General features: G+C 66.7%; 3 protein-coding genes across 3 annotated transcripts; 2 read left to right on the top strand and 1 right to left on the bottom strand.

Moving 5' to 3' along the window:
- Positions 1-466: 466 nt before the first annotated feature.
- Positions 467-6,383, top strand: LOC135447194 (rho-related BTB domain-containing protein 2-like). The gene is made up of 9 exons (XM_064712083.1): positions 467-734; positions 1,021-1,124; positions 2,356-2,541; positions 2,880-3,676; positions 4,700-4,818; positions 5,057-5,207; positions 5,404-5,492; positions 5,587-5,692; positions 5,784-6,383. Exons 1-9 carry the CDS (start codon positions 543-545, stop codon positions 5,951-5,953), a joined length of 1,914 nt encoding a protein of 637 aa, XP_064568153.1. The 5' UTR covers positions 467-542; the 3' UTR covers positions 5,954-6,383.
- A 3,048-nt stretch (positions 6,384-9,431) lies between these two features.
- On the bottom strand, positions 9,432-18,108 carry WDR54 (WD repeat domain 54). Its single transcript, XM_064712089.1, has 10 exons — positions 18,048-18,108; positions 16,147-16,354; positions 14,800-14,862; positions 14,634-14,700; positions 13,227-13,283; positions 13,028-13,155; positions 12,237-12,337; positions 11,973-12,135; positions 9,906-9,980; positions 9,432-9,799 (listed from the first exon to the last, which is right to left on the bottom strand). Exons 1-10 carry the CDS (start codon positions 18,065-18,067, stop codon positions 9,668-9,670), a joined length of 1,014 nt encoding a protein of 337 aa, XP_064568159.1. The 5' UTR covers positions 18,068-18,108; the 3' UTR covers positions 9,432-9,667.
- Positions 16,337-21,273, top strand: C4H2orf81 (chromosome 4 C2orf81 homolog). Its single transcript, XM_064712085.1, has 6 exons — positions 16,337-16,368; positions 18,072-18,168; positions 19,430-19,642; positions 19,725-19,943; positions 20,031-20,225; positions 20,345-21,273. The coding sequence occupies exons 2-6, from the start codon at positions 18,160-18,162 to the stop codon at positions 21,251-21,253; spliced, it is 1,545 nt and encodes a 514-aa protein (XP_064568155.1). The 5' UTR covers positions 16,337-16,368; positions 18,072-18,159; the 3' UTR covers positions 21,254-21,273.
- Positions 21,274-21,849: the final 576 nt, after the last annotated feature.

Raw genomic sequence — 21,849 nt, forward strand, 5'->3', positions numbered from 1 at the left:
GTGTCACTGGTTTAACTGGTGTCACTGGGGTTACTGCTGTCACCGGTTTTACTGGTGTGTCCCGCTACTGTCACTGCTGTCACCGCTGTCACTGATGCCGCTGCTGTCACAGGTGTCACTGCTGTCGCTGCTCTCGCTGCTATCGCGGCTGTCGCCGCTGTCGCGACCCCGCCCCACGCCCATATGGGCGTGGTCTCTCATGGGGGCGTATCCAATGACCCCGCCCAGTGGGCGTGGCCTCGGCCGCGGGTGTGGGCGTGGCCCCGGGGGGCTGACCCGTCACGTGGCGTTGCGGCGCCCCCTGGCGGCGCTCCTTTGTCCGCGCGCGGGGCGGGGCCGCGGGGGGCGTGGCCAGGCGGGCGGCGCCGCGCGGGATTGGCGGGGCGGGGCGAGGTGGGGCGGGGCGTGCCGCGGCGGCGCGCGCTGATTGGCTGCTAGGCGGGGTGGGGCGGGGCGGGCGGGGCGGGGGCCGGTAACGGGCCGGGGCCGGGCGGGGGGCGCTGAGCGGGGCCGCTCCGCTGCCCGGGGCCCCCCGCGCCCCCATGGACCCCGACGTGGATTACGAGCGGCCCAACGTCGAGACCATCAAGTGCGTCGTGGTTGGCGACAACGCCGTGGGCAAGACGCGGCTGATCTGCGCCCGCGCCTGCAACGCCACGCTGAGCCAGTACCGGCTGCTGGCCACGCACGTGCCCACCGTGTGGGCCATCGACCAGTACCGCGTCTGCCAGGAGGTGAGGGCACCGCCGGGCACTGCCGGGCACCGCCGGGCACCGAGCGAGCGGGGAAACGGCGGGAGGGGCGTTACCGGGGACACCGGGCATCGCCGGGCACGGCGGGGCAGGGGGGCGGGGGGGGAGCAACAGGGGGTACCGAGCACCGGGGAGCAGCCGGTACCGCGAGGGACACCGAGCGGGGAACCGGGAGGGGGCAGCGGGGGCGCAGCGGGGTGGTCCCGGTGGTTCCGGGCAGGGCGGTCGGTGATGGTGCCGTTCCCGGTGCCGTTCCCGGTGCCGACAGGTGCTGGAGCGCTCCCGGGATGTGGTGGACGAGGTCAGCGTCTCCCTGCGTCTCTGGGACACCTTTGGGGACCACCATAAAGACCGGCGCTTCGCCTATGGCAGGTGGGACCGCGACCCGCCGTCGGAACCCCACCCCCTACCGGCACCGGCACCCCGAGACCCCCACCGGCACCCCGGCTCCGCTCACCGGCAGCCCAGCCCCCACCCCAGCCCCCGAACGCCAGCCCTGCCCATCCCGGGATGCCCGGAGCCAACGGAGCCCCTTGGGCTCCTGCCAGCCCCCGGGGAGCAGCTCTGGCACCCCAAACGCCATCCCCCTCCTTTGGGGACACCTTTGGGGCCACCGCGACCCCAACACTGCCCCCCGAACCCCCCGCCCCGAGCAGGGACCCTCCGGAGCTGTGCGTGGGGGGCGGCTCCAGGGGGGCTCTTGTGGTGCGGGAATCCTTTGTGGGGGCGCTGAGCTGGCCGCAGAAGGGGCCCCTCCAGATCTCCGGTGTCCCCCGGTTGTAAACAGCCGGTGCCCGTGGCCGCTGGCACGTCCGGGCTCTCTTATCGCCGCCTCCCCGCGCCAGCCCCGCGGCTCCGCTAATCTCCCCGCGGCACGGCGGGGCCCGTGGGGCTGGGGGGGCCCTGTCCCCGCCGCTCGCGGTGGCCCCGGGGCTGGCGGAGGGCCCCGGGGGGGCCGGTGGCGGCTATCTTGGTCTGGGACACGGGCCCGGCTCCAGCGGCGCCTCCCGGTCACGTCCCGTCCCGGCTCGGACTAAAAACAACCCGGGCCCGGGGCCACGCGGCTGCTGCGGGGACTTGGGGGTGCTGGAACCCCCCTGTGTGTCCTGGCACAGCCCCCCGTGTGTCCCCTGGCACCCCTTCATGTCCCCTGGCACGCCCCCAGGTCCCCTGGCACCTTTCCCTCCCTGGGATGGCAGTGGCCGCCCCACGGTGGGCGCGGGGCGGGATTGGGGACAGCAGGCGTGGAATGTCCCCGGAGCTGGGGGCTGGCACCCACCCAAACACCCCCCGTGGGACTCCCCCATGGCTCAGGACCACCACGGTGCCCACCCGAGCTGGGGCAGCCCGTGGCAGTGGTGACACAAAGCCAGGTCCCGTGGGGTCCCTCCTGTCCCCTGTCGCTGTCACGGGGCTCCCAGACGCCATGGAGTTCGTGTGGCCGCGGGGATCTGTGGGGTTCCCGTGGCTGGGGGGCTCTCGGGGGCTCCTGAGGCTCCTGGGGGGTCCCAGACTGGGGACAATGACCTGGGTGCCATGTTTGGGGACACGTTTGGGGATGCCGGGTGGCACCGGGACAGCGCTGCCGTCCCCCACTGCGCAGGTCGGACGTGGTGGTGCTGTGCTTCTCGCTGGCGAACCCCAACTCGCTGCGGCACGTGAAGAGCATGTGGTACCCCGAGATCAAGCACTTCTGCCCGCGCACCCCCATCGTGCTGGTGGGCTGCCAGCTGGACCTGCGCTACGCCGACCTGGACGCCGTCAACCGCGCGCGCCGGCCGCTGGCCAAGTGAGTCCCCAGAGCGTCCCACGGGGACAGGGACACCTCAGAGTGTCACCATTGAGTGGGGACCCCTCCCTGTGCCGCTATGGGGAGTTTTGTCACCAACATGTGAGGGTGTGTCATCTCCCGGCAGGATGGGGTCCCCCTGTGGGTCAGCACTTATGGGCTGGAACCTGTGCCCTGCCCAGCACTCCTGGCTTGGGAGGCCCCCCTGGCACCCCCACAACGAGGGGCCACCCTCCCAGCACCCCCTGGCATGGCCACGAGACCTCCCAGCACCCTTGGAACGAGCAGGGGCTGCCCTGGACACCCCCTCAGCCCCCGCCCTGTCCGTGCCCCCCCAGGCCCATCAAGCCCTCGGACATCCTGCCACCGGAGCGGGGCCACGAGGTGGCCCAGGAGCTGGGGGTGCCCTACTACGAGACCAGCGTGGTGGCCCAGTTCGGCGTCAAGGACGTGTTCGACAACGCCATCCGCGCCGCGCTCGTGTCCCGCCGCCACCTGCAGTTCTGGAAGTCCCACCTGCGCAAGATGCAGCGCCCGCTGCTGCAGGCGCCCTTCCTGCCCCCCAAGCCCCCCCCGCCCCTCATCCAGGTGCCCGACGCCCCCCCGGGGCTGGGGGGGGGCCCGGCCGCGCTGTTCCAGGCCCCGCTCTGCGCCGACGTCGTCTTCCAGCTGCAGGGCGGCCACCGCGTCTTCGCCCACCGCGTCTACCTGGCCACCGCCTGCTCCCGCTTCTACGACCTGTTCACGCTGGAGGAGCCGCCCGGCGAGGGGGACGGGGACGGCCGTGACCTGTCCTCGTGGGGCCGCGGCTTCCTGAGCCTGCGCTGGGAGGCGGTGGCCGACCCGGTGGCGGGGCGGGAGCGGCGCATGGCGGTGGTGGCCATGGACCGGGGCGTGCGGCCGGAGCCGCTGCGCGCCGTGCTGGAGTATCTGTACACGGGCAAGCTGGAGAGGCCCCACGGGGACCTGAGGCAGGTGGGGGCCGTGGCCGAGCTGCTCGAGGTGTTCGACCTGCGCATGATGGTGGCCAACGAGCTCAACCAGGAGAGCTTCATGAACCAGGAGATCACCAAGGCCTTCCACGTGCGCCGCGCCAACCGCGTCAAGGAGTGCCTGGCCAAGGGGGTCTTTGCAGGTATAGGGGGTGGGGTGGGGCATGTGGGGACGGGAGGGTCACCACTGTCACCTCCAGATGGTGTCACCTTCTCGTGGTGCCAGTGGGGTCACGGGGATGTGGTCAGCCTGAGCCCCTTCCACCTCTGAGGTCTTTGGAGTCTGGGGCCTGTCCCAGTCAGTCATGGAGGGGCTGCTGGGGTGGAGTGACAGTTCTGGGCTGTGGTGGCCGAGGGGTGCTTGTCCCCAAGGCAGTGGTGTCCCCATGGAAGGGGTGTCCAAGGGTTTCTTGTCCCCAGAGCAGTGGTGTCCCCATGGAAGGGGTGTCCAAGGGATGGTTGTCCCCAGAGCAGTGGTGTCCCCATGGAAGGGGTGTCCAGGGGTTTCTTGTCCCCAGAGCAGTGGTGTCCCCATGGAAGGGGGGTCCAAGGGTTTCTTGTCCCCAAGGCAGTGGTGTCCCCATGGAAGGGGTGTCCAAGGGTTTCTTGTCCCCAAGGCAGTGGTGTCCCCATGGAAGGGGTGTCCAGGGGTTTCTTGTCCCCAGAGCAGTGGTGTCCCCATGGAAAGGGGTGTCCAAGGGTTTCTTGTCCCCAGAGCAGTGGTGTCCCCATGGAAGGGGTGTCCAAGGGGTGCTGTCCCCAGAGCAGTGGTGTCCCCATGGAAGGGGTGTCCAAGGGTTTCTTGTCCCCAGAGCAGTGGTGTCCCCATGGAAGGGGTGTCCAAGGGATTCCTGTCCCCAAGGCAGTGGTGTCTGAGGGGTGGCTGTCCCCATGGAAAGGTGCCCAAGGGATTCTTGTCCCCAAGGCAGTGGTGTCCCCATGGAAGGGGTGTCCCCATGGAAGGGGTGTCCAAGGGATGGTTGTCCCCAAGGCAGTGGTGTCTTCATGGAAGGGGTGTCCAAGGGATTCTTGTCTCCATGACAGTGGCGGTCAATGAGTGCCTCTCCCTGGTCTGCAGTGTCCCAGGGGTGGCTGTCCCTGGGCTGGGGGGCACAAGGGCTACCTGGGGGGTGGCTGTGTCCCCCCTGAGCTGTCCCTGTCCCCAGATGTGGTGTTCCTGGTGGATGACGGCGCGGTGCCGGCGCACAAGCCGCTGCTCATCGCGGGCTGTGACTGGATGAGGGCCATGTTCCGGGGGGGCTTCCGCGAGAGCTACGCCAGCGAGGTGGGCACCGGGGGGCACCTGTGGCTCCGGGGGGCAGGGGAGGCATTTGGGTTGGGGTCAGGGGGCTGCTCAGAGCCCCTGGCTTAGGGATACGTGTATCCTACTTCTTCCTGCTGTGCTGGGATGTGTGGGCTATTCCAGGGCTGGGGGTGCTGTGCCAGCTCAGGCACTTCCAGGAGTGTCCCCCTTTCCCCCAGCCTCCTTTGGGGGTGTCTCTGAGCTCCCCCCAATCCCACAGGTGTCGCTGCCCGGCACCAACTGCGCCTGCCTCCGCGCCGTCCTCGACTTCCTCTACACCGGGGTCTTCACCCCCACGCCCGACCTGGACGCCATGGAGCTGCTGATCCTCACGGACCGGCTGTGCCTGCCGCGGCTGCAGGCGCTCACCGGTGAGCCCCCCACCCCCCCCGGTATCCCCCGGTCCCTGACGTCACCAATGCCCCGCTGCCGCCGCGGGGACGGATCGATCATCGATCGTCCCCATGTGTCACTCGCTGTCCCTTATGTAAGCGCGGGGGGGCCCGGGGGGGGCCCGTCCCCGCTGTGTGACCCCCCCTGAACCCCCATTTCCCCCCATTTTCCCAGAGCAATACGCCGTGGACGAGCTGCTGCGAGCCTTCATGCAGCGCGTGGAGATCGACGAGCAGGTCATCATCTACCTGGAGATGACGCAGGTACGGGGGGGCTGGGGGGCACGGAGACCCCCGAGGGGGGGGCATAGAGATTCCCAAGTGATGGGGTGACCCCCCCCCCCAAATCCCTCCCCAGTTCCACAACGCCCGGCAGCTGGCGGCGTGGTGCCTGCACTACATCTGCACCAACTACAACCGCGTGTGCCGCCGCTTCCCCCGCGAGATGAAGTTCATGTCCCCAGGTACGGATGGATGGATGGATGGGGTGGGTGGGGGGCACAGGGAGGGCAGGGGGTCCCCAGCCGTGCCCTGAGCCCCGCGGTGTCCCCGCAGAGAACCAGGCTCACTTCGAGCGGCACCGCTGGCCGCCGGTGTGGTACCTGAAGGAGGAGGATCTGTACCTGCGCTCCAAGAAGGAGCGGGAGCGCGAGGAGCAGCTGCAGCGCAAGCAGCACCCCCGCAGCAAGTGGTGCTTCTGGAGACCCTCCCCGCCCGTGTCCTGAGCGGGGGGGCTCGGGGAGGGCACCCCCGTGTGGGGCTGGGGGGCTCGGGAGGGCTGGGAGCCCCTGGGCTGAGCAGGGGGTTCGGCCTCGGGGTCCCCGTGCAGGGTGAGGGGGCTCAGCTGGGCTGGGGGTCCCTGTGGTGAGTGAGGGGCTCGGGGCTGGGGGGCTTGGATGGGCTGGGGGGGTCAGGCCCTGAGACCCCCACACTTGACTTGGGGGGCTCAGCTGGGCTGTGGGTCCCTCTGTGGAGTGAGGGGCTTGGGCCTGGGGCTTTTATAAAGGGCTGAGGGGCTCCCATGCAGGGCTGAGGGGCTCCCATGCAGGGCTGGGGGTCCCTGTGTTGGGCTGGGGGTCCTGTGCTGGGCCGGGGGTCCCTGTGTTGAGGGCCCTGTGCTCCCATGAAGGGCTGGGGGTCCCTGTGTTGGGCTGGGGGTCCTGTGCTGGGCTGGGGGTCCCTGTGTTGGGCTGGGGGTCCCTGTGTTGAGGGCTCTGGGCTCCCATGAAGGGCTGGGGGTCCCTGTGCTGGGCTGAGGGGCTCAGGACCCCCACCCTCAGCCCCAGGGACCCCACACTGAACAGAGGGGTTGGCCCAGGACCCCCCACCCCGGGCTGTGTCTCTCAGCCCTGGGACCCCCCCCCCCCCAGAGCACTGAACCAGGGGGCTTGGCCGGGGTGGGGGTCCCCAAGGGCTTGTTTACCCCCCCATCCCCGGCTGTTTACAGGCTCTGCCGGCTCGCAGCCCCCCCGGTGCCACCGTGCCTTTCCCCGGTGAGGGGGGGGGCCGTGCTGAGCCCCCTCCCCCGGCAGGGCCCCCTCCCCACGGCTGGTGCTACCTCTGACCGAGCAGTATTTGGGGCTGGGGGTGCGCGGGCAGCGGGGGCTCTGCCGCTCCCCCTTTCATTTCTGGGGGGTCCCCACCCCCGTAGGGCTCTCTGGTGCTGTATTTTCTCCCCCTCCTCTTCATGGGGGGGGTCCAAGCTGTGAGCAGGGCGGGTGGGTGGGTGGGTGGGCGCGGGGAGGGGTCCCTGGGTGCTTGTGTGGCTGCAGAGCCCCCGGCTCATCTCTGTGCCTTGGATGGGGAGGGGGGATCATTGTCGCTGTCGCGGGGGTGTGGCATTGTCGCTGTCCCCTCCCCCGGGCTGAACTGCACAACCGTTTTTACACTTTTTTACCCCAGGAGCACAGCGGGGTCCCCCCATCCCCCCCCGGCCTCGGGGTCCCACCCGGCCCGGAGCGGGGCCCCCCCACCTCAGCAGCGGCTGTTTTAACCTTTAATAAAGCTTTTTGTAACGGAGCCGGACTCTGCTGGGCCCCCCCAAACCCTGCTGGGCCCCCAAACCCTGCTGGGCCCCCCAAACCCTGCTGGGCCCCCCCAAACCCTGCTGAACCCCCAAACCTTGCTGAGCCCCACAAACGCTACTGAACCCCCCAAACCCTGCTGGGCCCCCCAAACCCTGCTGGGCCCCCCAAACCCTGCTGAGCCCCCCAAAACTTGCTGAGCCCCCAAACCCTGCTGAGCCCCCAAACACTGCTGGGCCCCCCAAACCCTGCTGAGCCCCCCCAAACCCTGTTGGGTCCCCCAAACCTTGCTGAGCCACCCAAACCCTTCTGAGCTCCCCAAACCCTGCTGGGTCCCCCAAACTCTGCTGGGCCCCCCCAAACCTTGCTGAGCCACCCAAACCCTTCTGAGCCCCCCAAACCCTGCTGGGCCCCCCAAACCCTGCTGGGACCCCCCAAACCTTGCTGACCCCCCCCCAAACCCTGCTGAGCCCCCCAAACCCTGCTGGGCCCCCCCAAACCCTGCTGAGCCCCCCCAAACTCTGCTGGGCCCCCCCAAACCCTGCTGAGCCCCCCAAACCCTGCTGAGCCCCCCCAAACCCTGCTGGGACCCCCAAGTCTGCTGAGCCCCCTTAAACGCTAATGAACCCCCCAAATCCTGCTGAGCCCCCCCAAACTCTGCTGGGACCCCCCAAACCCTGCTGGGCCCCCCAAACCCTGCTGGACCCCCAAATTCTGCTGGGCCCCTCCAAACCCTGCTGAGCCCCCAAACCCTGCTGAGCCCCCAAACCCTCCTGAGTGCCCCCCAAACTCTGCTGAGCCCCCCAAACCCTGCTGGGCCCCCCAAACTCTGCTGGGCCCCCCAAACCTTGCTGAGACCCCCAAACCCTGCTGAGCCCCCCAAACTCTGCTGAGTCCCCCAAACCCTGCTGGGCCCCCCAAACTCTGCTGAGCCCCTCAAACTCTGCTGAGCCCCCCAAACTCTGCTGGGTCCCCCAAACCCTGCTGGGCCCCCCCAACCCTGCTGAGCCCCCCGAACCCTGCTGAGACCCCCAAACCCTGCTGGGACCCCCAAACCCTGCTGGGACCCCCAAACCCTGCTGAACCCCCCAAACCCTGCTGGGCCCCCCAAACCCTGCTGAGCCCCCCAAACCCTGCTGGGCCCCCCAAACCCTGCTGGGCCCCCCAAACCCTGCTGGGACCCCCCAAACCCTGCTGAGCCCCCCAAACCCAGCTGGGTCCCCCAGGAAGGAGTGACACGGGGGGGCTTCACTGGGGTGTATTTATTGGGGGGGGGGACCTGACCCACACATTGGGGGGACACGAGTGGGACCTTCAGGGTGGGGGGGGGGTCATTTATGGGTGGGGGAGACCCCCGACAGGAGGGGTGGGGAGGGGTTGGGGGGTTCCCCCCACCTCAGGGGCTGAGCCCCCCATTTCCCCCTCCCTGGGAGCAGAGCCCGGGGTCACCTCAGCTCCCGTGGGGGGGGCTCAGGGACATCGTGGGGGGGCTGCGGGGGACCCGGGGCTGTCCCTGCGGTCCTGCTGCAGCTGCTGCCGCTCTTCCCAGCCCCGCAGCACAGCTGGAAACATCGCAAACATCTGGCCAGCTGCCATGGGACTGCAGCATCCCCACGGGGGATCTGGGATCCTGGGAGGGTTGGGATGCAGGATCCCCCATGTCCCCCTGGGTTCTGTCCCCCGTTTTGTCCCCTCCCCAGGAGCTGGGCCCGGCAGATGCCGCACCCGGGACGCCGGGCTGGGCTCTGGGGGCAGGAGCAGCAGGTAGCACAGGTTTTACCGGGATCCTCCCGTCTGAGCCGGCTCCGTTCCCAGCCACGCTGCCCTCCGGGAAGGGCGGGAGCCACGGGAGGGTCCCGGGGCCGGTGGGAGCCACGCGAGGATCCCGGGGCCGGTGGGAGGGTCCCGGGGCCGGTGGGAGCCACGCGAGGATCCCGGAGCCGGTGGGAGGATCCCGGGGCCGGTGGGAGCCACGGGAGGATCCCGGGGCCGGTGGGAGCCACGCGAGGATCCCGGAGCCGGTGGGAGGGTCCCGGGGCCGGTGGGAGCCACGGGAGGATCCCGGGGCCGGTGGGAGGGTCCCGGGGCCGGTGGGAGCCACGCGAGGATCCCGGAGCCGGTGGGAGCCACGGGAGGATCCCGGGGCCGGTGGGAGCCACGGGAGGATCCCGGGGCCGGTGGGAGCCACGGGAGGATCCCGGGGCCGGTGGGAGCCACGCGAGGGTCCCGGGGCCGGTGGGAGCCACGCGAGGATCCCCTCGGGGCTGCTGCAGCCGCTCCCGGCCCTCGGGAGGGTTTCGGGGGGCACGGGGGGATCCCGGCCGGAGCCACAGAGGGCTCCGTGCTCAGCCCTCACCCACGGTGGATTGTCCCGGCATTCCCGGTGGATTGTCCCGGCATTCCCGTTGTCCCGGCTCAGGCGGGGCCGTAGCACAGGATCTCGCTCAGGTCGTAGCCGGTGACAGCGAAGGTGTCGCCAGCAGGGTCACAGAAGCGGGCGCCGCACACCTGAGTGTCTGTCACACACTCGGCGTGGCAGTGCTGCACCTGCGGGGGGCGCATCCAATTCCAACCCCAATTCCGGGATTGCCACAGCTCCAGGGGCCACATCCCTGTCCCCGTGTCCCTGTGTCTGTCCCCAGCCCGGACTGACCTCGATGTCATCGGTGTCCGGGTTCCTGCTGAGCTTCCAGACGTGGACAAAGGAATCCTCTGCACCCGAGAGCAGCTGCCAGGGGAGCAGGGGGACAGTGGGGACACCACGGAGGTGGCAGTGCCACTGGCAGGGTGGGATTTGAGGTTGGGATGCCAGGTGGGATGTGGAGTGAGATGCCAGGTTGGGATTTCAGGATGGAATTCCAAACTGGGATTTCTGGTTGGAATGCCAGTTGGCATGTTGGGATGGGATTTCAGGTTGGAATGCCAGGTTGGGATTTCAGGATGGAATGCCAGGTTGGGATTTCAGGCTGGAATTCAAAGTGGGATGCCAGGTTGGGATTTCAGGATGGAATGCCAGGTTGGGATTTCAGGATAGAATTCAAGGTGGGATGCCAGGTTGGGATTTCAGGTTGGAAGGCCAGGTTGGAATGCCAGGCTGAGATGTCAGGTTGGAATGCCAGGTGGATGTTGGGGTGGGATGCAGGTTGGGATTTGAGACTGGAATTCAAAGTGGGATGCCAGGCTGGCATTTCAGGATGGAATTCAAAGTGAGATGCCAGGTTGGCATTTCAGGTTGGAATTCAAAGTGGGATGTCAGGCTGGGATTTCAGGTTGGAATTCTTGTCACTCTGGGACAGGAATCCACCTGGGATGCCAGGTTGGAATTTCAGGTTGGAATGCCAGGTAGAAGGTCAGGTTGGGATTTCAGGATGGAATTCCAAACTGGGATTTCTGGTTGGAATGCCAGTTGGCATGTTGGGATGGGATTTCAGGTTGGAATGCCAGGTTGGGATTTCAGGCTGGAATTCAAGGTGGGATGCCAGGTTGGGATTTCAGGATGGAATGCCAGGTTGGGATGCCAGGTTGGAATTTCAGGTTGGAAGGCCAGGTTGGAATGCCAGGCTGAGATGTCAGGTTGGAATTTCAGGTGGATGTTGGGGTGGGATGCAGGTTGGGATTTCAGGCTGGAATTCAAGGTGGGATGAAAAGTTGGGATTTCAGGTTAGAATGCCAGGTGGGATGCCAGGCTGGAATTTCAGCTTGGAATGCCAGGTTAAGATTTTAAGTTGGAACGCCAGGTTGAGATTTCAGGTTGCAATGCCAGGTTGAGATTTCAGGTTGGAATGCCAGGTTGGGATTTCAGGATGGAATTCAAGGTGGGATGTCAGGTTTGGATTTCAGGTTGGAATGCCAGGTGGATGTCGGTGTGGGATGCAGACTGGGGTTTCAGGTTGGGATTTCAGGCTGGAATTCAAGGTGGGATGAAAGGTTGGGATTTCAGGTTGGAATGCCAGGTGGATGTCGGTGTGGGATGCCAGGCTGGAATTTCAGGTTGGAATGCCAGGTGGGATGCTGGGTTGGGATATCAGGTTGGGATGTCAGGTTGGAATGCAGGTTAAGATTTTAAGTTGGAATGCCAGGTTAAGATTTTAAGTTGGAATGCCAGGTTGGGATTTCAGGCTGGAATTCAAGGTGGGATGTCAGGTTCAGATTTCAGGATGGAATGCCAAGTGGGATGTCAGGGTGGGATGCCAGGCTGGAATTTCAGGTTGGAATGCCAGGTGGGATGCCAGGTTGGGATATCAGGTTGGAATGCCAGGTTGGGATTTCAGGATGGAATTCAAGGTGGGATGTCAGGTTTGGATTTCAGGCTGGAATACCAGGTGGATGTTGGTGTGGGATGCAGGCTGGAATTTCAGGTTGGAATGCCAGGTGGGATGTCAGGGTGGGATGCCAGGCTGGAATTTCAGCTTGGAATGCCAGGTTAAGATTTTAAGTTGGAATCCCAGGTTGAGATTTCAGGTTGGAATGCCAGGTTGGGATTTCAGGATGGAATTCAAGGTGGGATGTCAGGTTCAGATTTCAGGTTGGAATGCCAGGTGGATGTCGGTGTGGGATGCAGGCTGGGATTTCAGGTTGGGATTTCAGGCTGGAATGCCAGGGTGAGATGCCAGGTTGGAATGCCAGGTGGATGTCGGTGTGGGATGCAGGCTGGGATATCGGGCAGGATGCCAGCATGGGATGCTTTGGGTGCCCCCAGCCGTGCCCGTTCCCCCCGTACCTTGCCGGTGAGCGGTGCCAGGTCGATGGCGTAGATCCAGCGGGCGTGAGCGCTGAGCTGGGCGCGGATCCGCCCCGAGCCCGCCTCCCACAGCCGGATCTGCCCGTTCCCGTAGCCCGCGGCCACGATCCCGTTCCACAGCGCCACCGAGGAGCACGTGCAGCTGCGCACGGGGCCGGTGTCACCACCCAGGGCTGTCCCCGGTGTCACCACCAGGGCTGTCCCCTCCCCGTGTCCGACACCCGCGACACCCCCGCGGCTCACCCGGAGCCCGGGATCTTCCCCAGCAGCGTGAACTCCTCCCCGCTGCTCCACAGGCACAGCGTCCCCGAGTCATCGGCTGTCACCAGGTCCCCAGCGCCGTCCTGTGGGGACACGTGGCTCAGGGACACCGGGCAGTGTCCCCACTTGGGGGTGCCACTGTCCCACGGGCACCAGGACAAGCTGGGACAGCTCCTGAAGCGCTGACGGGTCCGGAGCGGGGCTGGGACTTGTCCGGCCCTGCCCACGCTGCCAGGCCAGGGTGGATTTCGAGCAAGGATCAGGGCACCCCTCCCTCCCTCCCTCCCTCCGTGAGGATTCCCGGCCCTGGGAATGCCCCAGTGCAGCCCTGGGAAGCCTGGGAGCAAAGGCCGGGGTGGCAGCGGGAGGTGACACAAGAGCTCCGTGTCCCCATGGTGACACTGCAGCTCGGGAATGGCATCTGGGGGATGAATTCCTTGGGGATCCCAGAGCAAGGAAAGTTCAGTGACTCATCAGGGAAAGTGCTGAGTGGGAGGAAACTGCCTGGGGAGTCTGCAGGGACCTGCCCTGGGAGCTTCCAGGAGGCTGCAGGAGAGATGGGAGGAATTTGGGACAAAGGATGGGGTGACAGGACACAGGGAATGGCTTCCCACAGGAGAAGGGGAGATTTGGGTGGGATTTTGGGAAGAAATCCTTCCCTGTGAGGGTGTGGCCGGCCCTGGATCCCTGGAAGTGTCCAAGACCAGCTTGAAGCCACCTGGGACAGTGGCAGATGTCCCTGATGAGATTTAGGGTCCCCCTCTCCCCCATACCGGGGCCTGGCCCTGCTCGGCCGCCATGTCGGTGATGGGATCGCGGTGCTGCTCCAGGACCTCGCTCAGCGTCACGTTGGTCCCTTTGGGGGGGATGTCAAACACCAGCACGGCCCCAAAGGATGTCCCTGTGGGGCCAGGGGGGTCAGCAGGGGCTGGGCCAGCCCAGGGCCACCCCCCTGCCCACACCTGGGCTCACCCACGCAGACGAAGCGGCCGCCGGCAGCGGCGATGCCTCGGGCGAACACGGAATGGGCTGGGATGGAAAGGAAAGGTTTGTGTCACCCTGGGACAGGGAACAGGTTTGTGTCACCTTGGGACAGGGAACAGGTTTGTGTCACCCTGGGACAGGAATTGGGGCTGGGAACAGGTTTGTGTCACTGTGGGACAGGGATTGGGGATGGGAACAGGTTTGGGACAGGAATTGGGGGTGGGAACAGGTTTGGGACAGGAACTGGGGATGGGAACAGGTTTGGGACAGGAATTGGGGAAGGGAACAGGTTTGGGATGGGAACAGGTTTGGGACAGGAATTGGGGATGGGAACAGGTTTGGGACAGGAAAAGGTTTGTGTCACTGTGGGACAGGGAACAGGTTTGTGTCACTGTGGGACAGGGATTGGGGCAGGGAACAGGTTTGGGACAGGAATTGGGAAGGGAAAAGGTTTGTGTCACCCTGGGACAGGGATTGGGGAAGGGAACAGGTTTGTGTCACCTGGGACAGGGAACAGGTTTGTGTCACTGTGGGACAGGGAACAGGTTTGTGTCACTGTGGGACAGGAATTGGGGATGGGAACAGGTTTGGGACAGGAATTGGGGCAGGGAACAGGTTTGTGTCACTGTGGGACAGGGAACAGGTTTGTGTCACTGTGGGACAGGGATTGGGGCAGGGAACAGGTTTGGGACAGGGATTGGGGCAGGGAACAGGTTTGGGACAGGAACTGGGGAAAGGAACAGGTTTGTGTCACTGTGGGACAGGGAACAGGTTTGTGTCACTGAGAGACAGAAATTGGGGAAGGGAACAGGTTTGGGACAGGAATTGGGGATGGGAACAGGTTTGTGTCACCCTGGGACAGGGAACAGGTTTGTGTCACCCTGGGACAGGAATTGGGGCTGGGAACAGGTTTGTGTCACCCTGGGACAGGAATTGGGGCTGGGAACAGGTTTGTGTCACCCTGGGACAGGAATTGGGGGTCACACCCCAGTCCTGGCACATTTTTGGGTCTGTCACAAGAAGATTTTGAGGTGTTGGTGTGCAGGAGGTGGGGAAGGGGCTCGACCTGGAGCAAAGGGGGATCAGGGGCTGTGGGAAATGGATTTGTAGGAAAGTTTTAGGGTTTGACAGAAGGGTTGGACAAATGGGGACCTTGTGGCTCTGCACAACTCCCTGCCAGGAGGGGACACAGGGAACAGGGACAGGATGAGAGGGAACAGCCCCAAGCTGTGCCAGGGGAGGTTTAGGTTGGATATTGGCAAAATTCCCTCCTGGAAAGGGCTGGAATTCCCACCCTGGCAGGGCTGCAGTGCCCAGCCCTGGGCAGGTGGCACTTGGGGACAGGGTCAGAGGTGGCCTGGGCAGGGCAGGGCTGGGGGGCTCGGGGGGATTCACCTGCAGGGAGCTCTGGGACATCCAGGGCGTGCCAGAACACCATGGTGGAGCCATCAGCATCGTACATCTGCCATGGAGGGACAGCTGGGACACTCTGGGGGGACAGGGGGACACCCAGGACACCCCAGGACACCCCCAGTGCCCCCCAGGACCCCTCAGGCCTCACCTGCACCCCACGCTGGGACGTCAGCACCAGCAGCACCCGCGATGGCAGCTCGCACCATGCGGCCTGTGGGGACACGGAGGGGACACTGAGGGACCCCCTGTCCCCTCCTGGGGACACTGAGGGACCCCCTGAGGACACTGAGGGACCTCCTGTCCCTTCCTGGTGACATTGAAAGACCCCCTGTCCCTTTCTGGGGACACTGAGGGACCCCCTGTCCCCTCCTGGGGACACTGAGGGATCTCCTGTCCCCTCCTGGGGACACTGAGGGACCCCCTGTCCCCTCCTGGGGACACTGAGGGATCTCCTGAGGACACTGAGGGATCTCCTGTCCTTTCCTGGGGACACTGAGGGATCTCCTGTCCCCTCCTGGGGACACTGAGGGATCTCCTGTCCCTTTCTGGGGAAACTGAGGGACCCCCTGAGGACACTGAGGGACCCCCTGTCCCCTCATGGGGACACTGAGGGACCCCCTGTCCTCCAACCCCACCTCCTGGGGGTCTTCCCCTGGAGAACCCCCAAAATCCCGGCCTGAAACCTCTCCAATGCTCCTCCAGGAGAACCCCAAATTCCTGCCCCTGGATCAGGAACCCCCAAATCTCCTCCTGGAGCCCCCAAATCTCCTCCTGGAGCCCCCAGATCTCCTCCTGGGGTGCCATCCCCTCCCCCAGATGTGTTTGATGCCCCCCAGGTCAATCCCTGCTGCCCTCAAGGACCCCCCAAATCCCCCCAGACCCCTCAGGGGGCTCCTTCCCCTCCCCTGCCCACACTCTGAGCCCCGCGGGATCCTGAACCCCCCACACCCCCATTTCAGTGCCAGGGCTGTGACATGAACCCCCCTCAGTGCCCGGGAGGTGCCAGGGGGTGCCAGGGCTGTGACACGACCCCAACCCAATGCCAGGGCTGTGACATGACCCCTCCCCAATGCCAGGAGGTGCCAGGGCTGTGCCACGACCCCCCCCCAACCCCTCCCCAATGCCAGGGCTGTGCCACGACCCCCACCCAATGCCAGGGCGGTGATACGACCCCTCCCCAATACCAGGGAGGTGCCAGGGCTGTGACATGAAACCCCCTCAGTGCCAGGGAGGTGCCAGGGAGATGTCAGGACCATGACACAACCCCCACTCAATGCCAGGGAGGTGCCAGGAGGTGCCAGGGCTGTGACACGACCCCTCCTCAGTGCCAGGGAGGTGCCAGGGCCGTGACATGACCCCAACCCAGTGCCAGGAGGTGCCAGGGCTGTGACATGACCCCTCCCCAATGCCAGGGCTGTGCCACGACCCCCACCCAGTGCCAGGAGGTGCCAGGGCCCGGTGCCACCCCCCGCCCGCCGCTGTCCCCGTGCCTCACCTGAGTCAGCAGCGGGGTGCTGAGGGCAGAGCCCCCTCCCCTGGCCTGCAGCTGCCGCGGGTGCCCCTCGGTGCCCAGCAGGCTGAGGCTGGAGCCGTGCACGGCCCCGAAGGCGGGGGCGCGCCCGGGCGGGCACAGCACGGCCAGGTTGTTGTACAGGGCGGAGCTGCTGCTGCGCAGCGCCAGGCTGCGCTCCCGCCGGTACGGCCTGCGGGCACGGCGGTAACGGGGGGTAACGGGGCACCGCGGGGCGGAGTCTGGGGGGGCTGGAGCGGAGCTGAGGGGTGGGCAGGGAATGGGGAGGGAATGGGGAGGGAATGGGGAGGATGCAAGAGGGGCTGGTGTGGGGCTGGGGGTGAGTCTAGATGGGGAGGGGCAGATCCGGGGGGCTGGGGCAGATCAAAGTGGAATGAGGGGCAGATCCGGCGGGCTGGGGGCAGATCCGGGGGGCTGGGGGCAGATCAAAGTGGAGAGAGGGGCAGATCCAGGGGTTTGAGGGCAGATCCACGGGGCTGGGGCAGATCAAAGTGGGAGAGGGGCAGATCCAGGGGTTTGAGGGCAGATCCGGGGGTTTGAGGGCAGATCCAGGTGGGGCTGGGGCAGATCAAAGTGGAGAGAGGGGCAGATCTGGGGGGGCTGGGGGTATATCTAGGGGGGCTGTGGGTAGGTCCAAAGGAGCAGGGGGCAGATCCAGGTGGGGCTGGGGCAGATCAAAGTGGAGAGAGGGGCAGATCCAGGGGGGGCTGGGGGCAGATCCAGGTGGGGCTGGGGCAGATCAAAGTGGAGATGGGCAGATCCAGGGGTTTGAGGGCAGATCCAGGTAGGGCTGGGGCAGATCAAAGTGGACAGAGGGCAGGTCTGGAGGGCTGGGGGCAGATCCAGGTGGGGCTGGGGCAGATCAAAGTGGAGGAGAGGGGCAGATCCGGGGGTTTGAGGGCAGATCCGGGGGGGTGGGGGTAGATCCAGGAGAGTGGGGCACAGCTCCCAGAGGGTCTGGGGGTAGATCCAGGGGAGCGGGGGCAGATCTAGGGGTTTGAGGGCAGACCCGGGGGCTGGGGGCAGATCCAGGTGGGGCTGGGGCAGATCAAAGTGGAGAGAGGGGCAGATCCAGGGGTTTGAGGGCAGATCCGGGGGGCTGGGGGTAGATCCAGGAGAGTGGGGGACAGCTCCCAGAGGGTCTGTGGAGCTCCAGGGTCTGGGGGCAGATCCAGGGGAGCGGGGGCAGATCCAGGGGTTTGAGGGCAGATCCAGGTGGGGCTGGGGCAGATCAAAGTGGAGAGAGGGGCAGATCTGGGGGGCTGGGGGCAGATCCAAGAGGGTCCAGGGAGCTCCAGGGGAGGCTGGGGGTAGGTCCAGAGGAGCAGGGGGCAGATCCAGGGGGGGTCTGGAGAGCTCCAGGGGTCAGGGTGTAGATCCAGGGGAGGGGGGCAGATCCAGAGGAGCAGGGGGCAGATCCAGGGCGCTGGGGGCAGATTCAGGAGAGTGGGGGACAGCTCCAAGGGGGTCTGTGGAGCTCCAGGGTCTGGGGGCAGATCCAGGGCAGCGGGGGCAGATCCAGGGCTCTGGGGGCAGATCCCCCCTCTCCCCTCCCAGTGCCCCCCACACCCCCGGCCCGATCTCCCGTGCCAGGGACCCCAGCCCAGCCCCACCTCACGGACCCCCGAGCCCTCCCCGAGCCCCGAGCCCTGCTCGTCCCGCCCTCGGTTCCCCTCAGTACCCCCGTTCCCCCTCAGTGCCCCCCGGTTCCCCCCGGTTTCCTCTCAGTGCCTCCCGATTCCCCCTCAATGCCCCCCGTTCCCCTCAATGTCCCCGGTTCCCCTCAGTGCCCCCCGTTCCCCTCAGTGCCCCCGGTTCTCTCCGTTCCCCCCCGGTTCCCCCCCGGTTCCCCGCCCCCCGCTCACCCGGTGCTTGCCGCCGCCATGGAGACGCGTCGCGGCGTGATGACGTACAGGCAACCGGCGCACGGTGATTACGTCACGTTGCCGTGGAGCCCAGGACGCCAAAGGGGCGGAGATGGCGGAGGTGGGACTGGGGAAACTGGGAGGGACTGGGAGGGACTGGGAGGGACTGGGAGGGACTGGGGGGACTGGGAGGGACTGGGGGGACTGGGGGAACTGGGAGGGACTGGGAAGGACTGGGGGGACTGGGGGAACTGGGAGGGACTGGGAGGGACTGGGAGGAGGCGGAGCGGGGCAGAGGGGGCGGGGGATGGCTGGGAGGAGCTGGGGGATGTGGGGAGTTGGGGTGTACTGGGATGTACTGGGATGAGCTGGGCTATACTGGGATGATCTGGGGGGCCATGATGGGGTGGGCGGGGAGGTACTGGACTATACTGGGATGTGCTAGGATATACTGGGATGAGCTGGGGGTCCATGCTGGGGTGGGCTGGGAGGTACTGGGCTATCCTGGGATGCACTGGGATGTACTGGGATGTACTGGGATGTATTAGGATGAACTGGGGGGGCCATGCTGTGGTGGGCTGGATTGTACCAGGATGTACTGGGATGAGCTGGGATGTACTGGGAAGCCATGCTGAGGTGGGCTGGGATGTATTGAGCTATACTGGGATGTACTGGGATGAGCTGAGGGGCCACACTGGGCTGCGTGGCGGTGTACTGGTCCATACTGGGACACACTGGTCCATACTGGAACGCACTGGGCTGCATGATTGTACTGGTCCATACTGGGACACGCTGGGCTGTGTGGCAGTGCACTGGTCCATACTGGGACACACCGTACTGGGACACACTGGGCTGCATGGCACTGTACTGGTCCATACTGGGACACACTGGCCCATACTGGGACACACTGGTCCATACTGGGACACACTGGGCTGTGTGGCAGTGCACTGGTCCATACCGGGACACACTGGTCCATACTGGGGCGCACTGGTCCATACTGGGACACACCGGTCCATACTGGGACACACTGGTCCATACTGGGACACACCGGTCCATACTGGGACACACCGGTCCATACTGGGACACACTGGTCCATACTGGGACACACCGGTCCATACTGGGACACACTGGGCTGTGTGGCAGTGCACTGGTCCATACTGGGATGCACTGGTCCATACTGGGACACACCAGTCCATACTGGGACACACTGGTCCATACTGGGACACACTGGGCTGTGTAGCAATGTACTGGTCCATACTGGGACACACCGGTCCGTACTGGGACACACTGGTCCATACTGGGACGCACCGGTCCATACCGGGACACACCGGGCCGCTCCCGCGGGCCACACAGGATCTCTCGGTGCCTCTGTCCCCGCACAGAAGGGCAAATCCCGCGGCGCCGGGGCCCGATCGAAGCAGGACAAGCCCCGGGCGCGGCCGTCCCGGCGGGGCTCCCCGCGGGGCTCGGGGCGCGCCTCGCCGCAGCCCAGCCCGTCCCCGGAGCCTCCGGAGCCGCTGGACGTGGAGCAGCTCCTGGATGAGCTCCTGCAGCGCGTCCTGGCCGAGGTGGCGCTGGCGTCCGTGGCTCGGCAGGTGAGAGACCCCTCCCCACCGTGATTTTGGGGGGTTTTGGGGGGCCGGGGGCGCGGGCGGGCTCTCAGCGCCGTGTCCCCAGCGGGTGCCGTTCGCGGTGGCGCGGGCGCGGGATGCCATCCTGTTCGTGGCCGAGTGGCGCTTCCTGGTGCGCGATGACAAAGTCCCCGAGCCCCAGGGGGACCCGGAGCCCGAGCGGGACGGGGTCTGGAAGGAGGACGAGGAGCCCCCGGCCGGGATCTGGGACTCGTGGACACCGGGCGTTGTCGCCGTCGCCGAGGCCTCTCCGCCCTTGGAAGAGGTGAGAGGGTCCCCGAGCCCCCGGAGCCCGCCCGGGCCGCGGGATGGCGGTGTCACCGCACCCGTCCCCTCTGTCCCCTCTGGCCAGCTCTCGTCCGAGGAGCTCTCCGAGGAAGACGAGGCTCAAAGTCCGCCCGTGGGTCCCGGTGAGGCTCCCGGCGCTGCTCCCGCCGTGGATTCCCCTCGGCCCCGCGGTCCGGTCCCGTCCGGGGCTCTCCCGGTGACAGCCAAAGGTCCCGTCGGTCGCGACACCGTCGTGGGTGTCCCTCTGTCCCCGGGCCAGGTGAGACGTGCCCCGGTTCCCCCTCCCCGAAACCCCTCGGGCTGAGCCCCAGCGGTGTCACCCACACCGGGATGACCCCACCCCGCACTCACACCGGGTCCCTCTGCCCGCCGTGCCAGTCCCGCTCCGCCGCCGCTCCGGTTCAGCCTCCCGGTCCGCGCCCGCCGCCGCGCCCGAAGCCGCCCAGCGCTCCGCAGCCCCGCGAGCGCGGCCGCCGCCGCTCCCGGTCCCCCGGGAGGCGCCGCCAACCCTGCCGGCCCCCGCAGCCCCGGGCGGCCCCGCCGGTCGCTCCCCCACGCCCGGTTCCCCGGCCGGTCGCGCCTCCTCCCCCGGTTCCTCCGCCGGCTGCACCCCCGGAACCCGCAGCACCGGCAGCACCGGAGCCCCGCGAGCAAGAGGCAGCACCGCCACCATCATCATCCTCCCGCTCCAGCGCGGCGTCCGTCCCCCAGCGGCGTCCCTCCCGCAGCCCCGGCGTGCCCCGGCTCGGTGCCCGGCGCGGCGCCTCCCGCTGGGTGCTGCCCGAGGTCAAGGTGCTGGACGTGAGCACCGAGGCCGAGCGGCCGCGCTTGGGAGCGTCCCGGAGCCGGTTACCGGTGCCGGGATCCCTTGTGCAGGTGATCCCGGGCACGGCCCGCGCCGCCAGGGCCGAGCCGCAGCTTTGCGACCCCTGGCTGGCCTCGGTGCGCCTGGCCCCCGGTGTCACCGTGCGCTGGGGACACTGCGAGCGCCGCGGGCCGGCCCTGGCGGGGCACGCCGGGGACGAGCACGGCGACGAGGCGCTGAGGAGGGCGGAGAAGGACCTGAAGCCCATCCTGCCCTACCCGGAGTGCCGGCTCTCGGAGTACGGAGAGGCGGAGGAGTGGCAGGACAGGCCGCTGGAAACGGAGCGGCTCCCGGGGCCGCGCCTCCCGGCGCCCGGCCCCGCTCTGGGGGGGTCCGTGTCCCCTCGAGTGTCGCCGGTGCAGTGGCTGGAACAGACCTCGGGGGACCCTCCCGGAGATCGGGGATCTTTTTCTCAGAAGTAAATAAAAAAACACTAAAATGAGTTTGGCGGAGATCACGGTGCCACCCGCACGTGGCGGGTCCCCGCAGCCCCTTTGTCCCCAAATGGGCGATGTGACGGGGTGACACGTGTGGCTTTGGCCGGGGACATCCCGTCCTGGGGAACGGGGACGGGACGGGCAGAGGGTGCCCGGAGCCTCCTCCGCCTTCCCGGGAGCTCGGGGTCCCTCGCTGGGACTGTCCCCATCCCACAGGGACCTGCGCCAGCCCTGGAGTGTCCCCGCACTGCCCGAAGGGGACATCGGGGACATCGCCCCTCCTGTAGCCGTCCCGGGGGTGCAGAGAGAACGAGGCGGCGCGGGCGAGCAGCCCTGGGGACGCTGAGGTGACACTGGGGTGGCACCGGGGACAGCGATGTGACACAGGGAGCTTTACCTGTCCCCAGAGTGGCATTCACAGAGACCCTCATTAGCATATTCGTGGGCGTGGTTCCAGCTCATTAGCATGAGGTGCCACGCCCCCGGGGTTTTCTGTTCCTGTTCGGCACCAGGTGAAGCCTCAGGCGCGGATTTCGGCTCCTCATTAGCAGAGATAATTATGTGGGCGTGGCTTTCAGTTC

This window comes from Zonotrichia leucophrys, chromosome 4 (genome assembly GCF_028769735.1).
Source record: "Zonotrichia leucophrys gambelii isolate GWCS_2022_RI chromosome 4, RI_Zleu_2.0, whole genome shotgun sequence".
NCBI classification, from domain to species: domain Eukaryota; kingdom Metazoa; phylum Chordata; class Aves; order Passeriformes; family Passerellidae; genus Zonotrichia; species Zonotrichia leucophrys.